Source organism: Sus scrofa, chromosome 6 (assembly GCF_054392235.1).
Source record: "Sus scrofa isolate SSC_HxYL_T2T_F1_AM1 chromosome 6, Sscrofa_HxYL_maternal_Yorkshire_Landrace_v2.0, whole genome shotgun sequence".
Classification (NCBI taxonomy): Eukaryota; Metazoa; Chordata; class Mammalia; order Artiodactyla; family Suidae; genus Sus; species Sus scrofa.
In genome coordinates this window covers 162,654,324-162,672,346 of record NC_139388.1, presented here as the reverse complement: position 1 = coordinate 162,672,346, position 18,023 = coordinate 162,654,324, and the positions used below count along the sequence as shown (strand labels likewise).

At 41.5% G+C, this 18,023-nt stretch overlaps 1 protein-coding gene across 3 annotated transcripts in view; it reads left to right on the top strand.

Moving 5' to 3' along the window:
- The window catches only part of TCEANC2 (transcription elongation factor A N-terminal and central domain containing 2), a 41,618-nt gene extending 23,818 nt beyond the window's left edge, over positions 1-17,800 (top strand). For all 3 annotated transcript variants that reach the window (XM_005665408.4, XM_013999365.3, XM_003356456.5), the window contains exons 4-5: positions 6,880-7,073; positions 15,792-17,800. In XM_005665408.4, the coding sequence (XP_005665465.1) occupies positions 6,880-7,073; positions 15,792-15,980 (383 nt within the window). In that variant the 3' untranslated portion in view covers positions 15,981-17,800. The remainder of the gene's footprint in view (positions 1-6,879; positions 7,074-15,791) is intronic.
- The last annotated feature ends 223 nt before the right edge of the window (positions 17,801-18,023 follow it).

The window sequence follows — 18,023 nt, the reverse complement described above, 5'->3', positions numbered from 1 at the left end:
TTCAGGTTCTATGCTCTTGTTCACTCTACTGCATGCCAAGACTCAGGACAAAAATTGCCTCTTTCATGGTATTCCCTGGCCCATCTGCCAGCCGAATTAACTCCTCTGTCCTCCCTGGAGTTCCTCCTTGAATCCTGTCTTAGGACCTGTAACACATTGGTGCTCTTATTTTTGTCTAGGTGTCTCTTCCTGTGCCTAGACCTACCTGGGTTTCCTTGAGTAAAGGGCTGTGTCTCACCCAACATTCTATCCCAAAGTCTAGCATCGGGCCTGGTACTTACCAAGTATTTGATAATGTTTATTAAAGGAGCAAAAGACTACTTCTGCAGGGAATTTGTCTTAAAATAGTGTGCTGGGATGCAGAAATCCCCTACTCTTAAACTCAGGGGACTTGACCTAGATCATAAGACCAGCCAGTGGCACTGCTTGCTTTAAAACGTAAACTTCACGGAGCAAATAATGACTTTTTGCAGATCATTAACTTCCTCGATACAGCTACTGACCAGCTTATGACCTTGGGGAAAGGTCATGGGCCTCATTTTTTTCATCTGAATCAGGAAGAGGTAGGAATGTGTGGTCATCAGAAGCAACAGTATAGGGTTAAAACCTGAGCTCTGGGGCCAAACTGCCTGTGTTTGCAACTTGGCCCTGCTTCTTTTTTGCCATGTCCTGCACAGGTTCCTTAACCTCTTAGTTCCTCAGGTTCTTTACCTGTCAAATGGAGGATCATAATAGCCCCTACCTCGTAGTGTTATTCTGAGAATTCAGTGAGTTAAACATAAAGCATTAAATGCAGTGGCTCACCGACTTTATGATTGTAATCACAAAATTCCCTTTGTGATCTAAAGTTTATCATTTTGTCTTGCTTTTTCTAGAAGAGGGTTCCCTAGGCCTCCTCTCTTTTTTTCTTCCTCAGACTGAATGCCTTCTCTGCTGTCACTCTGCCCTCTGTCACCCTCTTGCTGGCAAATCTTGCACCCCCACCCCCTTCCAGGGCTCCCTTATGGCCCTGCCCTTCTTGGGGTAGTTTCCCAAGTGTTGGAAGAACCTCCTGACAGTCTCAGTGGGGCTTCCCTGGGAGTATCTATGGGGTGTACTGCCCCCTGCAGGTCAGGAGCAGTAATTCCCGTGCTCTGGCCTTTTTGCTGACGTTTTCGGCCTTTTGGCCACCTCTCAGCACCCCTTGTGCTCTTCCGATTTAGAAATATCAAGAAGGTGAACAACACTATCTCAACAAAACTTTATTGAGAAATCCCTGCATGCCAATCCGTACAGACAGAGGAGGACAGAGTGTTAGGGTTAAGTGTGCAGGCTCTGGAGTCAAGCTGCTTGTGCACAGATCCTGCTTCCATGCTTACTGTCTATGAGACCTTGGGCAAGTTGCTTTGCTGGACTTAAGTTTCTTATTTGTAAAAACAGATATAATAATAGTATTTAATTCATTGTTACGAAAGTTAAATGAGATAATTCCTATAAAATATGGAGTAGCGAGTAAGAAGAATTCTTAGCAATGGTTAAGACTGAGAAACTTCTCATTTCCCCAGCACTTGTGGATTCAATTCTTTACAGTATAGTTCCATTATTTTGTTTGCAGTTGTGTGATTTTCCCAATCAGCTGCATCCATATTCAAATGTTAGTACAAAAGCAATTTGAAAGCCAAATGTAAATGTTTTTCTTTGTTTAAAATTTAACTGTTTGATTCAGTTCAGCAAACATTTCTTGATTGTTCTTTGGTAGGCACTGTGCTAGGAGCTAGAAATATAAGTTGGAGCAAGATATGGGGATCTGTCCTTAAGATGATTCTATCAAGTTTAGAGAGAAAAGTGGACATTTAAACCTTGGCAGAGGGGACGTGTGAGCTAAGGTACAGAAGTGTAAGAAGGCCAGACAGCCTGACCCAAAATGAGGGCATGCAAGCTGCTCTCTATGGCTAGTACTTAGCACCTGGAGGCAGAGGGGTAGGAAAGCTGCGACCGAGGGCAGGAAGGAGAGAGAGAAAAATGGTGAGAGGTGGCCAAAGGCGTTCCAGGTCATTGAAGGCTTGAATCTGTACTTAGAAATTAATTTGAGGACAGTGGAGAGAGCCATTGAAGGACTTCTGGTATAGGGAATGATGTGATCAAATTGCATTTTTAAAAGGTTAATTTGGAGTTTCTGCGTAGCTCAATGGGTTAAGTATCTAGCATTGTCATTGTGGTGGCTCTGGTCATTGCTGTGGCACAGGTTCAGTCCCTGGCCCAGGAACTGCCACATCGTGGGCATGGCAAACAAACAAACAAACAAACAAACAAAAAAACCCTGTAAAAGGTTAATTCGACTTTGGTGTAGAGAATGAGTTGAAGAAGACCAGTCTGGGGACAGAGATTGGTTAGTTAGTCATTAAGAAGTAATGGAGACGTGATGAGAACCTGGGCAGCAGTGAGAATAAAGAGGGGCGTGAAGACAAGGAAAAGATACAGAAATGTTAAGGAGCCTAAAAGGACGGCCGAGTGCTAGTGCCATGTGTGACAAGACATGCAAGAGGAAGGACTGAAGGGGATAATGATGAGTTCCATTTTCCATTGTGGAAATGCTGAGCTAGAGGTGCTTGCAAAATAAGCCAGAGGAGATGTCCAGTAGGGGTCTGGCTATCTGGGTCTTGCGCTCAGTGAGAGCCTTTGGCCTGGAGATACATATTTGGGAGTCGTCTGCTTGCAGGTAGCAACTGGACCACAGGAGTGGGTAAGGTTTCTCAGGGAGAACAGGTGGAGAAAGAAGAGAAGAGGCCGAGGACTGTGCCCCACCTGGGGTTCACAGATAATTGAAGGTTGAGCAAGTCATATGTAGCCAGGTGAAGAGATGGAGAAGGAAGAGGAGACCCAGTAAGAGGTGGTATCTCAAAAAGTAGTGGAGGAGGATATTTCAGAGGCAATCAGGCAGCATCAGGATGGAGAAGGCCCACTGGATTCAACAAGTAGAAGGACTCCTTTTGAGGGACTCCTGCAGCTTCGTTTCTCTCAGGGAACGCTGGATCAACAGTGCCTTTCTTGGGGAGAGAGAAGGATAGGGTGAGGTGCACACGAAAGGAAGGACCTCCATTCCAGAGAAACCTGAAGGTGCCTCCAGGAGAGCATATCCTGCCATGAGGGTTGCCTACAGGTCGAGCGACCCGCGAGACTGTGAGCTCAACTGGAGATGCATGCAGTTCCGCTACTCAGGGGAGAACCTTGTTAGTAATTTCATTATAAATTCTTCTAGACTCTTTTTCGCAGCATATAAACAAATACATGTATTTATATTTCTATACACACGAATGTAATTTTAAAGATAAATATTGGCTTATACGCTGTGCATGCTCTTCTGCGAAACCGAATAACCATCTTCCATGTTGCTACCTGTAAAGCTATTGCAGACTTTAATGGCTGCAGAGTATTCATTATTTGCATGGACTATAATTCATTTAACAAATTGGACCCTTAATGATGAGCTTGTCAGTTGTTTCTAGCTTTTTGGTGATGCATCCAGCACTTCAATGAATATTCTTGTACCCAGATCTTTGCACACTTTGGCAGGGTGAGTGTTGGTTAAATTCCAGGGGCGGTGTCTCACTCACTGTCTACCCTCAGCAGCAGGCAGTAAGTACTAAAATGTCCTGCATTGAGGTTTTTGAGGTCCTATGGTATCTCATTTACCCTTGTATTTTTAGCATCTACAACAGTGACCAACAGCACAAAATCTTGTTTTCTGAATGAATAATCTCAAGGAGATGGAGAGCTTTACCCAAAAAAGGAAAGTGTTGAGTACTGACTTCAGCTTTTAAGTGGCCTGTGTTTCAGAAGCTCCTCCAGCATGGCCAGTGCGGAAGCACCTTGAGACACTTCTAATGCGGGCTCTGCATTCCTCCCCTTCCTCCTGCTTCTTGTGATGAACGTTGATGCCTCTCCCCATGCAGGAGAAAGACTAGATAAAAATTCTTGATAGACAATTGGTTAGACTCTTTTCTTCCCTTCAGAATTTTTTCTCACCTCCAGGATGCTCTTCCGAGAACCTTTAAAGCAGGACATTGTCTTGTTCAGCCCCGCTTGACTAGTGCCTAGCGTTCTGCCTGGTACAAAGGGTGGGCCTTCAGGAGATGTGTGGGGAGTAAATAAATCAAGCAAGTGGAGGGCTATTGCAGTTGGCATAATCTGAGAGATTTCTAAATGTTTTGCCCATTTTCTGAAATTCACATCCTTTTCCCCACTTCCTTTTGTTCATTGGTGCCTCTTTTACTATATACCAAATTTTATATATAATAGGGTTTGTTCCTGAGCTTCATTTTTTATTCCGTAGAGCTACCCATCTATTTTTTTGGTGCCAGTCCATATAATTTTAGTTGCTGTATAATATGTTCTCATATCTTATAAGGTTGGTTAGATCTCATAATTTCTCTTTTTCAAAATAGTATTTTATATTTGTTTTTATAAAATAAGTCTAAAGATATCTGAATGTATTCTAATAAAAACAGCCTGTTGAGACTTTTTATTGTAATTACATCTACAAATTAGTTTCTGTATTGGCATCTCTATACTAGTCTTTCCATATTATATGGTATATTTCCCCTTTCATTCAAAATTTCTGTTATGTATGTTAGTAAAAATAAATGCATTTTTCATCTGGGTTGCTCCTTCACCAACATTTACCGAGCACCCACTCTCCTGAAACCCACCTTCTGCCAGTGTGCTTTCTGCTGGAGATACAAAGATGAATGTGTCACAGCTCTTGCCCTCAAGGAGCTTTCTCTGGTGGGCAAGAGCAGTAATTGATCCGATAATTACAACTAATTACAGTAGGTACTGTGAGGAACAGAAGCACAGAGGAAAGGGACCAGCCAAGACTGGGGATTATTGAGGAAGACTTCCTGGAGGAGGAAAGTGCTGCACGGAGTCTCAAAGGCAGAATGGAAGTTAACCGGATGAAGAGAGAAGCAGGGGTATTCCAGGCAGACGGAATGTTCATTGGAGTGTATGTTCCAAAGTAAAGAGGCAAACACAATATCAGAGTGTCTGAGGAGCTGCAGGTGGCTGGAGTATCCGGTGACAGTGGGATGCTAGCTGGAAGTGAAGCTAGGAAGTGGATGGGAGGGTGGCAGATCATGCAGTTGCTTGTGTGACAACATAAGAGTTTGGATACAGGACTGAAAGGTTTACGTGTGGGAATATAATGGTCAGATTTATGTTTTAGAAAAAAATAGCCCTAAAAGAGAAAAAAATAAAGTTAAATAAAAGCCACTCTGGCTTCAGTGTGGAAGATGGCATTAAGGCTGAGAGGCCAATCAGGGGGCTGCTGGAGTCATCTGGAGGCGACATGCCTGAAGGCAAGGGTAGGGGTGATGGGGGTGGAGGAAAAGGGAGTGGTTCCCGAGCTGTTACTCTTGCTGAGTGGCTTATGCCTTCTACCAGGTTAAGCATGACTTTCCCCCTATTCTGTTTATTGCTAATGAAGAAAGCTATTGATTTTTTAAAAATGTCTTGTTTTATCCTTCTCCTTTTGAACATTAATTCTAAGTGTGTACTTGACTTCTTTGGGTTTTTTTTTTTTTTGTATTTATTATCTAAATATTTTTGCGTATTGATTATTTTTTGACTCTTTCCTCTTTTTCCATTTTTATTATGAAAATCTCAAACATTCACAAAAATAAAGAGAATAGCACAGTACAAACCTCCCTAGGCCTTTCACCTACAATTAATAACTATTAAGATTTTGTCCTGTTCACTTCATCTCTCCCTTTTTTGTGTTTTTATGCTGTTACTGAACTATTTTAAAGCAGAATCTCAGACCTTTTGTCATTTCAGCTCTACTTCAGGATGCACCTCTGAAAAATACAGATGTTTTCTTATATAACCACAGTGCCATTATCATGTTTAACAAAATCAACAATAATTCCTTGGTATAATTTAATGACTAATGTATGTTGATATTCCTTGTTTCTCAAAATATATTTTAATTGGTTTGTTCAGTCAGGATTTGGATCAAACATCACATTTGATAGTTTGGACTCAAATGACTTTTTTAATCTTTAGCAATTCATAACCTTACTCCCCTTTTAAAAAAAATGCCATTGATAATTGAAGAAACTAGGGCTGTTATCCCATAGAATGTCCCACATTCTGGATTTGTCTCTTTTCTCATACTATAATTTAACTTATTCCTCTTTCTCTCTTGTGTTTTTCTATAAACTGGAAGTTAGCTTTGAATGACTAAATATTTGGGTTATTTCATCTTTTCCTCGATAGGAGAGTGCAAGACTGCTTCATAAGTAGGGCTGAGAAGTGCTGCCTTCATCTGATAGTCCCACCTCAGGGATGCTAAGATTCATCACTGGAGCTGATGACAACACACCCTTCCACTGTAAATTTCCCCATCAACTTTTCATCAGCTGAGTCCATCCACTATTGATTGTCACCTTAATGGATTATTTCATCATGGGCCATAAAATGTTTTTTAATTCTGTCAATCTTATCACATTTATTAGCTGAATAAAGAACATTCCATCAATAATTAGGACTGTTTGGTTGTCCTAAAATATAATATGTACTGAGAAGACAAGATAAATGCTTAATTAATTTTCTTTTATTGCAATGTTTGGATTAAGGATTTGGTACCTTAGCTGTTCTGTTTTAAGTATCTATTGATCATGCTTCTGTTTTATGACTTACTGCCCTGGCTAGCACAGTGATTCTCCCCCAGTGATTATCTTATAATCTTAGCCCTTGAGAAATGGGTCCTCATTTGCACAAGAGCCTTTATATCCTTAAATATATGAATGACTTGCTAAGTGCCACACATCCGTCCTTCCAGTCCTGTACTTTTCAGAAGACAGAACAACCTTTCCTTTGGTTTCTCCTCTCTTGTTCCAGGTCACACTGTGAACAAGATGCGTCAACACTCAGATTCAGAAGTGGCTTGTCTTGCCAGAGAAGTTTACACTGAGTGGAGAACTTTCATTGAAGAACATGTGGATAGACCTTCTATAGTAGTCCGAAGTGATCCCAAAACTGAAACACTTAGGAAAAATGCCCAGAAATTACTCTCAGAAGCCTTGGAATTGGAGGTAAGGTCCTGGTTGGAATGTGATGACTAGGTGCTCTTGGTTAAATGACCTTCACATTTTCATAATGAACTTTCATAGCCTTAAGTGCTGTGGTTGTATTCTGTGTTATTTTGCTGGGATTTTGGGTTTTTTTTTAAGGACTCTGGATTGTGAACATTCTGGGGGGGGCAGTATTGTGTAAAGAGTACAGACTTTGAGAGTTCCCGTTGTGGCTCAGCAGTTAACGAACTCGACTAGCATCCATGAGGATGCGGGTTCAATCCCTGGCCTCGATCAGTGGGTTAAGGATCTGACATTGCTGTGAGCTGGGGTGTAGATTGCAGACACGGCTTGGATCCCACATTGCTGTGGCTGTGGCATAAGCCAGTAGCTTCAGCTCTGATTGGACCCCTATCCTGGGAAGCTCCATATTGCCATGGGTGCAGCCCTAAAAAGACAAAAAAAACCCAACCAAAAAACAGTACAGGCTTTGGAACTAGCAAGACATGGATTAAAACCCTTGCTCTAGTATGTACTAGTTGTGATATGTTATGCAAATCTCTTATGAAATTCAGAGATTTGGTTTTTTTAATACATGAAATGAAGATTATAAATCCTACCAACTAAGACCATTGGAAAGATTAAATGAACCATATATGCAAAGGAGTAGTATAATGCCTTGTGTTTAGAAGTCACTTAATGAATGTTGGTTCCTTCCCATTTGAAATTCTTTCCCTGACAAATACCATATGATAACACTTACATGTGTAATCTAAAATATGATGCAAGTGGAGTTTCTTGATGGTGCAGCAGGTTACAGATCTGGCATTGTCACTGCTGTGGCTCTGGTTATTGCTGTGGCACTGGTTCAGTCCCTGGCCCAGGAACTCTTCTACATGCTGTGGGCACAGCCAAAAAAAAAAAAAGAAAAGAAAAGTGACACAACTGACCTTATTTACAAAACAGAAACAGACTCACAGTCATAGAAAACAAGCTTATGGTTATCAAAGAGGAAAGGAGATGGGGAAGAATAAATTAGGAATTTGGGATTAGTAGATCCAAACTACTCTGTACAAAATAAACAACAAGGTCCTGCTGTATAACACAGGACTGTATTCAATATCCTATAAAAACCATAATGGAAAAGAGCATGAAAAAGCATCTGTATGTATATTCTGTGTGTGTGTGTATATATATATATATATATATATATATATATATATATATGCTTCTTCAAATTCATATACATATGCTTCTTCATATTCATATATCTAACTGAGTCACTTTATACTAGAAGGTAGCACAACATGGTAAATCAGCTGTGCTTCAATAAAAATAAATAAAAATTCTTTCCTTTCCCACTGAAGCAAAAAGTCTGAGATGGGCTCTCTTATGGAATATCAGTGGCATAATAAATAGCTGTTCCTTAAAAAGACTCTCCTCCCCCACTTTTTTGTCAGCACTCATACCTTTAGTTCTAAGGCAAGTAGTCAGTTGCCTGGCCATAATCCCTGTCAGCTTCATGACCAACAGTTAGATGGCGTTAGTGGTTGGAGATACAGGTGCTAAAAGAATTTTTGCTCATTAGCAGTAATATTAATCATTCATCATCAAACAAATCTTATAGGTCAACTAATATTCTGGAAAAATCAGACATATTACATCCCTATTTTTTTTCCTCTTCTCAGGGTATCCCTCATAAAGTATCCTTAAAGAATAATTTAATATTATTAGCAAAGAAGTAATTCAGAAGTCTAGTTTAGGAGTTTCCATCATGGCTTAGCAGTAACGAACCTGACTAGTATCTATAACAGTGCAGGTTCAATCCCTGACCTCACTCAGTGGGTTAAGAATCTGGCATTGCCATGAGCTACGGTGTAGGTCGCAGATGGGACTTAGATCCTGTGTTGCTGTGGCTGTGGTGTAGGCCGGCGGCTGCAGCTCTGATTTGACCTCTAACCTAGGAACCTCCGTATGCTGTGAGTGTGGCCCTAAAAAGACCAAAAAAAAAAAAAAAAAAAAAAAAAAGTCTAGTTTAAATACTAATCTGTTACTACTGCATTCTCTGAAGAAAAAAAAAAAATTATTTTTTTTTCTTTATCTTTTTGCCTTTTCTAGGGCTGCTTCCTCGGCATATGGAGGTTCCCAGGCTAGGGGTCTAATTGGAGCTGTAGCTGCTGGCCTACTCCAGAGACACAGCAATGCAGGATCCTGAGCCGCGTCTGCGACCTTCACCACAGCTCATGCAACGCCAGATCCTTAACCCACTGAGCAAGGCCAGGGATCGAACCCACAGCCTCATGGTTCCTAGTCAGATTTGTTAATCACTGAGCCACAACGGGAACTCCTGAAAAAAATATTTTAACCTTTTTATCTCAATTAAGCATCCAGAAAAGAAAGACAAATGAATGGACTTGTATGTTACTAAAGTCTTAAAAATAAAATTTTAATACAAACTTATGATAGAAAAAGAAACAATGTAAAAAGGGAAAACAAGATCATATTGAACCTACCATCCAGACATAATCTTGTTAACTTTTTGATGGCTTTCCTGTTTGATAGATTATTATAGCTCTTTAAATGAATACTGGACAAGTTATGATTGTCCCAGATTTATTAAGTGCCAAGTATGTGCCAACTTTTCTGTAAGATATTTTTATTGATTATTTAAATAACATTGCTAAAATTGACAATTATTTACATTTATGTTTTTTATTTTGATCAATGTCAGTGTCACTTTTTATATACTTTACTGTATATCTCTGTTTTTTATGTTTATAATATTCAATGTCTGTTTGATAGTTCAGTGAATTAATAGACTGTAAGTTTGCTTAACTTTCCCAAAAGGAAGTATTATGAATACTAAGCCCTTGGGAAAGAGAAAAAAATATGAAAGTTGTAAGTCTAATTTTCCAGAATATCGATTAGCCAACAAGACTTGCTATTTGATATTTTAAATAAAGTTTATTTTTAAAATAAACCAAAATTATTACAGAAACGTAGAGTGTGGGTATATAATATGTAGTTAATGTGGTGGTAAATACCAGTTCCCTGTGGTATCTTTTTAAGTAAATGATAATAACGAAGCTATGCTTGTAAGGATTAATGAGCAGTTTGCCTGCTATATTAAACTCCATAATAATTATCCTTTTAGTTTATCCATTAATTATCCTTTAAATGGCACATCAAGTGGTAAGCACTCAAGTGTTACAAAGCAAAGTTAAAAAAGTGATACATTTGTTAGTGCTTTGCAGCGTAATTGGAAAAAATATCAGATTAAGCGTAGCTGAATGGTTTTGTTCCCAAAGAGTAAATTTTAAAAATTAAAAGTGTGCATCTTACCATCTTCCTTGGCGAAAGAAAATCAATCTGTTTTCCTTGCATAAACAGCATTTTATAGTATTTTTCATCAGTTTGGTATATCAGAAAGTATAAATACAGACACTTTTTACATAAAGTTAACTTTCGCACCCATCATCATCTGAAACCTTTTCATATTAGGGTAAATCAATGAACCATTAATCCAGTATTTGGTCCTTGACAGTAACCAATGTTGAGTGCATTCAAATCAGACATCAGATCTCCATAAATGTACTTTATTAGGTGGTAGTAAACTGTTGGGTCGTTTATTGGCTCAGTGACTGAAAAGCTGTTGTAATTTGATCTTACCATGTGTTTTTTCAAATCCACTCATTACATTTTTATAGAAAATAATGTTTCCGTATTATTTGTTTTGGTCTTATTCTTTAGTATTGAAAGCCATAGATGAAGAATATACACACACAGCCAAAAAGTGCCCCTCTTTAGTACTCTACAGATCTTGCTTTCCAGATTCATGGATTGTTTCCTTGTTCTTGGAATAATGGAATAGATGAATAGAAACGCCATTGTTGAGACCCATGCTCCATTCCCCTTTACCTTCTCCCTTCTGGATCTTCTTTGTTCTTCCCTGTCTTTTAGATCTTTCCTCATATGAACGTTCCCTGTGGTGTCATTCTCTTACTTCCCCTTCCTCATTATCCACTCTCCTTCCTACCTCACGGCCTGTGATCATTTTCCTATTATGTCATTAAAAAAAAATGAATCTGATTCTCAAAGTGAGCCTGTTATCATTAAGAGTTATGAAACACTGGCTGGTTGGCCCAGTTGGTTGTCAGATGGTGCTAATGAGATCCAGGTCAGGGGTACATCCCCATATGGGACTGTTAGTTTTTTCTTTGTTTAATGGCCTCAGACTACACCTCTGGCTTTGACCAGCTCTTTCATAAACGTATTCAAGTGGTTAAAAAGGAGTGTGGGTATATATGTACAAACCCAGTCACACTGTTGGAAAACTCGTACAAAGTTTGCTTCTAGTGGTTATTCAGTTCAACAAATGTTTGGTTCTACTGCTAGTAGTACCGGGAGAATGTAAACATAAATGGTTTGCAGTCCCTATCCTAAGAAAGTCTGCTGTGTCCTGACCCTCTTAAGCCTGTAAATGACTGACTAAATACAAGGCAGGATGAAATTTGCCTGAAATAGTGGTACTAGCAAGTGGTGTAGACACACAAAGGACAGAACAGTGAACTCTGATTCGGGGAATCTGGGAAGGTTTCATGAAAGAGACAGCAGGTGAACTGGCCTTTGTAAGAGTGGTTGGATCTTGCTAACTGAAAATACATGTAAAATAGAAACATACTTCGTATTTTATCTGCTATGTATAGGATCTTACTGAAAGCAGGAAAAGAGGGAACTATAGATAGGGAAAGAGGAAATTCATTTCACAGATATTCACTGAGCACTTACTTTGTGCCAGTACCAATGCTAGGGATTGGGAATTTAGAAATTGATCCAACATAATATTAGCTCTAGAGGGAGCTAGGCAAATACATAGTTACAATGCAGCGTGGGAAGTTTTATGTGCTTATTGTATGTGCTTAAGGTAAACCCATGAAGAAAAGCTTCTTCCCCTGTTTTTAAAGAGCTTACAAATATGGCAGGCATCACTAATTGATTATGGCACCATTTCTTCTGGGACCAGAATCCTTGATGAAAGATGGTCTAGGTGGATGTGTTTTATATCTTCCAGCTATAACCAGTTCTTCCAGAATTGGGCAACTGAATAACACACACTCTACTCACAGATACAAATACGTAAGCAGAGAAAATCAGATCCTCCTCTGAGAAGTGGAGGTAGGAAATGCCAAGAAACAACAGTAGGAGTTTTGAAACAGAAAGAATATTAGAGGAGTTACGAGGAAGCAGACGCTATGGGTAGAGATGTGTAGAATAGGGGGAGAGAATGAGGCGGTTGGAATGACGGTCAGTAAGGCAAACGGAGAGGAGCAAAAACGTGAGAAAGAGACAGATCACGAGAGACACAGAGTGAGGGTATGGTCCATAAATAAATCTCTAGGTTTCTTACAGCGTTCCTGTTCCCATTCATACACATTTATCTCAGAGCAAAACCTGTTTTTCTCAAGGTCTCATTAAGACCCTTGTCCTTTCACCCAAAAGGTGAAATCCCCAGGTTAGGATCCATTGGGAAGGGTTCTCAACTTAGGTAGGTTTGGATTATCCAAAGGCATTTTTTTTTTTTTTTTTTGTAGAGCCACACCTGAGGCACATGGAAGTTACCAGGCTAGGGGTCAGAGTGGAGCTGCAGCTGCTGGCCTACACTACGGCCACAGCAACACGGGTTGCGAGCTTTGTTGGTGACCTACATCACAGCTCAGGGCAACGCTGGATCCTTAACCCACTGAGTGAGGCCAGGGATGGAACCTGCATCCTCATGGGTACTAGTTAGGTTCGTTACCACTGTACCACCACGGGAACTCCCTCTCCAAAGGCATCTTGTGCAATGAGCTTGTTACATACAAGGGTGCATGACGAATCATTTTCCCCTATGTTTATCTTTTAATATTACTCATGTGTTTCTTCATTTCTTTGTTCCAATTGGTCTTCATTTAACAAGAAGCGTGCATGAGAACATAACACCTGTCCCATTGCCCCACCTGTCCCGCTGCCCCATGTTGTCTGTGTACATGCCTCTCTTTTCTAGGTTGTGAGTTCTTAGAGGGTAGTGGGTCAGGTCTTTTCTGTTTCATGTCTCCAATACCCAGATCAGACCAGACCAATAACTCAATAACCATTTGCTGAATGAGGTGTGAATAAGTATCCAGTCAGGTGAATTTGAAGGCACTCTACAGGTTCTACAATTTGATGGAATGGCCATGACCTATTTTTGCAAATGCACATATACCCTTCTTCCCCTAACAACCACACTCCCCCTTAAAAAGAAAAAAAACCTTTTTTTCCTTGCCCGCTGCAGTCTGGGGGCTAGTTCAATGCCCCCATGAAAACCTCAAGGACTCTGGGTTCTAGAGAGCCATGGTGCCACATCCACTCACTTCAGCCCTAGAGGCCACAGTCATGAGGACCACAGACTTCCCTGACCGTCTTCTGTCTGTTCCACCAAGGCAGATGTCTGGGCCTGGGTGTTCTTTTCCTCTCAGTCCTGTTCCGCTCCTTGCTCCTCATTCCTCCCACATTTCTTTTTTCTCTTTGTTTTGGTCTTTTGGTCTGTCTTTTGTTAGGACGCTTTATCAAATGTCAGAGGATCCTTTCTTCTATCTTGGTGTACTTGTTTCGTAAACTTTTTTAAAATATAAGTGTAGGGCGTTCCCCACCATTGTGGCTCAGTGGAAATGAATCTGACTAGGATCCATGAGGATTCATGTTCGATCCCTGGCCTCACTCAGTGGGTTAAGGATCCAGCGTTGTAGTGAACTGTGGTGTAGGTCACAGACATGGCATGTATTTGGTGTTGCTGTGGTTGTGGTGTAGGCCTGTGGCTATAGCTCTGATTTGATGCCTAGTCTGGGAACCTCCACATGCTAAGGGTGTGGCTCTAAAAGGACCCCCCCCCAATATATATATATATATATATAAATATAAACACACAAAAGATAAACGTACAGCTCACTGAGTTTATCACCAAGTAAGTGCCTCCTTCACCTGGCCACCTCCTACTCATTCTGCAGATCTCATGTCAAACGTCCTTTCCTCTCGAGTCCAGGCGCTGTCCTCCTGGGTTGGGTCCCTGTGCAGTAGTTCTGCTCCCCCGCACTCGCTTCTGTCCCCTTTCCTAGCAGCACTCAGTACACTCACAGTGGGTTCACTGGCTGTCTGCAGCTGGTCTGTGCTCCTTATGGAGCCAAGAGTTGTGTCAACCTTGCTCACTGCCCTTTCCTCAGCCCAAGTACGTAGTAGTTGCTAAATGAGTATTTGACTATGTGGTAGGGTAGGGAGGGAAGGAGTGAAGCAAAAAAAGGAAGTGAGTAAAATTTATTTTCAAGGAACTCACTCTTAAGGAAAACAGACTCAAGAAATCTGTCATTATATTATGAAATGACTAAGGAAAGCTCAGGACATTGTGGCAGCCTCAAGAAGAACTTTCAGTCCTTTGAACTAGGATTTGCTTTTTTTGCTTTTTTTTGTTGTTTTCTTTTTTGACAACTGCACCCAAGGCATATGGACGTACCCAGGCTAGGGGTCGAATCGGAGCTGCAGCTGCAGGCCTGTGCCACAGCCACAGCAATGCCAGATCCAAGCCATATCTGTGACCTATGCTGGGTCCTTAACCCACTGAGCAAGGTGGGGGATCAAACCCGTATCGTCATGGATTGTGGTAAGGTTCTTCATCTGCTGAGCCACAACTCTCTACTTTTTGTTTTTTAGCTAATCTTTGAGCTACAAATAGGAGTGTGTTTTCAAGGGCAAGTGTGCCTTGCAAGGGAACATGAACCTGTCGAGAGGCGTAGAGGTGTGTGAAAGCAGCTGAGCTTGCTCAGGCTGGGTGAGGAACAGGACCTGGGAGGCCAATAGTGAGTGGTGCGCCTGGAAAGGAAGTGAGGGGGTCCCAGACCAGCATCCCAGTCTGGCCTGGATCCAGAGCATGTGGACAAAGCCCCAGACCTGTCCTGCTTTGATTTGGCCTGTGACTTCAAGAGGGTTGGGCCTGAGCCAGAACACCGCCAGACTGCCACAGCGCCCATCCTCTAGGCCCGTTCTGCTTAGGTGACTCTGCAGAAGTCTCTCCAAATCCAACTGATCTCAGAACGTGAAGGGAACAGTGAGGGTGGTAAAAAGGGAAGACACATGAATGTTGGAGTTGGGGGCTCCGGGTCAGAGCCCCTAACTCTGCCTCTTAATAGTTGTAAGAATCGCAAGCATTTCTTTATCTTTCAACCTGTTTCCTCATCTGTAAAATGAGATCATAGGAGTTGTGGGCATTAAATATGAAAAGTGATTTATAAACTGTTTTACACACATATCAGGATCTAGACCCATTGTTTCTAAAATGCTGCTAAAGGGTTAAAAGGCACTTGAAAAACAAACAAACAGAAAAGTATAAATGTTATACTGATTTATTATCCTCAGTCTTCGTTTCCTGGTTGGTAGAGTACAGGGCCCAGAACCCATTGCTTGGTTCAAGCCAGTTTCCTGTTATAATGGCAAATATTACCACCCGGCAGGGGTTGTGAATGAGGTCCCTGTCACAAAGCACATGGCCTTGTTCCTTAATTGCCAGGGTGGAATTAATTTGCTCTTCCTGTTTCTCTGGTGACAGGAAGTAGATGTCCTTGAATTTCAGTTGATTAATGGAGGCCTCTGAGCAAAGTGCTCCAGCCTCTCTCACTTTTAATCCTTATGCAATGCAAGGCCCTAATTTGATAATTTTGCTGTTTTTTTTAGATGGATCACCTACTGGTTGAAAATATTGAACGGGAAACGTTTCATCTCTGCTCCCGCCTCATTAATGGGCCGTACCGGCGGACGGTGAGAGCCCTGGTCTTCACATTAAAGCATCAAGCTGAAATCCGGGCTCAGGTGAAGAACGGCACGCTGCCAGTCGGCACGTTTGTACAGACCCACAAAAAGTGACCCGAGGACGGTTCCACCCCTGGGCTGGGCAGAAAGGAAAATGGGCCTCTCTCTGCCATTCAAAGATTCTTTTGAGTTTGGGCGATGGCTGTTGCTGGCTGTGCTAAATTTTCCCGTGGTGCCATGTTCCAGACAGAGGATGCAGAGAGCCCTGGGAGACAGGCCGCAGGAAGCGCTTCATTAGCTGTAGTGCGCTGGGGCTGCCTGACAGGATGTGCGCTGGTTGTCACTAGGAAGCGCGGCACGGTTGCCATCACCCAGCACAGTGAAAGGGTGACAGATTTCACTGTGAATATGCCAAGGACACCTCTAAATGTCCCCCGTGTCAGGCAGATGAAGTTCCTACTTTATTTCGCCACCCTGCAGGTAACTGAAACTCAATTACCGCTGCTGCTCACTCGGTTCCGTCCCCCTGAGTTTAGATAGCGCCAGTGCCTCTCAGAACTCCCCCGTCTGTTCTCTTTGCTCTACCCCAGGGGTGAGCCTGCCAGAGCCCGCCAACCACCCCTTCTTTCCAGAACTCACTTATCTGAACGTTTCAGCTCTCCCTGGAAGACCTTCTGTGTTGGGCTCCGGAGCCCCCATGCTGAGGCTTCTAATGAGGAACTGGCCTGAAGCATCCCCACACCTTGAGGTTTATTTGAATATGTCAGCTCTCGGTTTAAGGTTCTGCAGAAGATACATGATGAAATTTCTTTTGAAATGAATTCCTGTAGGAGAAAAATTGTATATGTGTGTGCTTTAAAATGAAATACCTCTACATAGACTTGCTTGAACAATTACGTAAATGATACTTGCTTTTGTTTGTTTGTTTGTTCTGTTTCCATTCCAGGGCTGCACCTGCGGCATATGGAACTTCCCAGGCCAGGGGCTGAATTGGAGCTGCAGCTGCCGGCAGACGCCAGATCCAAGCGGCGTTTGTGACCTACACTGCAGCTCACGGCAATGCCAGATCATCAACCCACTGAGCAAGGCCAGGAATTGAACTCATGTCCTCATGGATACTTGTCAGGTTTGTTACCGCTGGGCCACTTTGGGAACTCTTGATGTTTGTTTTTTTTTTTAGGTAATAAGTAACTGGGACTTTTCCCCCCTAACAAGGTATGACTTGTTCATTGGAAAGTGTTTAGGTTTGAGAAAGAATATAGTTGGAGAAAATAAAGAATAATTGAACAGGAATTTGAGGGAGATAGCAAGCCCAAAGAAGGTTTTTTAGGTTAGAGGAGATTGGAGCATGCTTGTAATCTGAAAAGAAGGAGCCAATAGAAGGGGAGAGATTTAATGTGTTTATAAAAGGAGTTCCTCCCATGGCACAGTGGGTTAAGAATCTGACTGCAGTGGCTCGGGTCGCTGTGGAGCTGTGGGTTCGATCCCCAGCCTGGTGCAGTCAGTTAAAGGATCTATAGAGTGGCCTAAGTTGCAGCTGTGGCTCAGATTCAGTCCCTGGCTTGGGGAACTTCCATATGTCACAGGTGCAGCCAGCCATAAAATAAAGAAATATATATTTTTTTTAAAGGAAAGATTTAAAATCCAAAAAAAGAGGATGTAGATTTAAAAGCATGGACACCATTTCATCTCTCTCTCCCCTCCCTCGCTCTCTCCCTCACATATGCACAATTTTTTCTCAGATACTCTTGACAGTAAGTTGCATATGTCATGGATCTTTACCCCAGGTGACCAATAAACCAGAAATGATGCTTAATCTCAAAAATATTCAAGAAAATGCAAAAAAATAGAAATTAGAGCAAAAATAAACCCATGGGACCTCATCAAACTGAAAAGCTTTTGCACAGCAAAGGAAACCAAAAAGAAAACAAAAAGACAACTTACAGAATGGGAGAAAATAGTTTCAAATGATGCAACTGACAAGGGCTTAATCTCTAGAATATATAAGCAACTTATACAACTCAACAGCAAAAAAACCAATCAATCAATGGAAAAATGGGCAAAAGACCTGAATAGACATTTCTCCAAAGAAGATATACAGATGGCCAACAAACACATGAAAAAATGCTCAATATCGCTGATTATAAGAGAAATGCA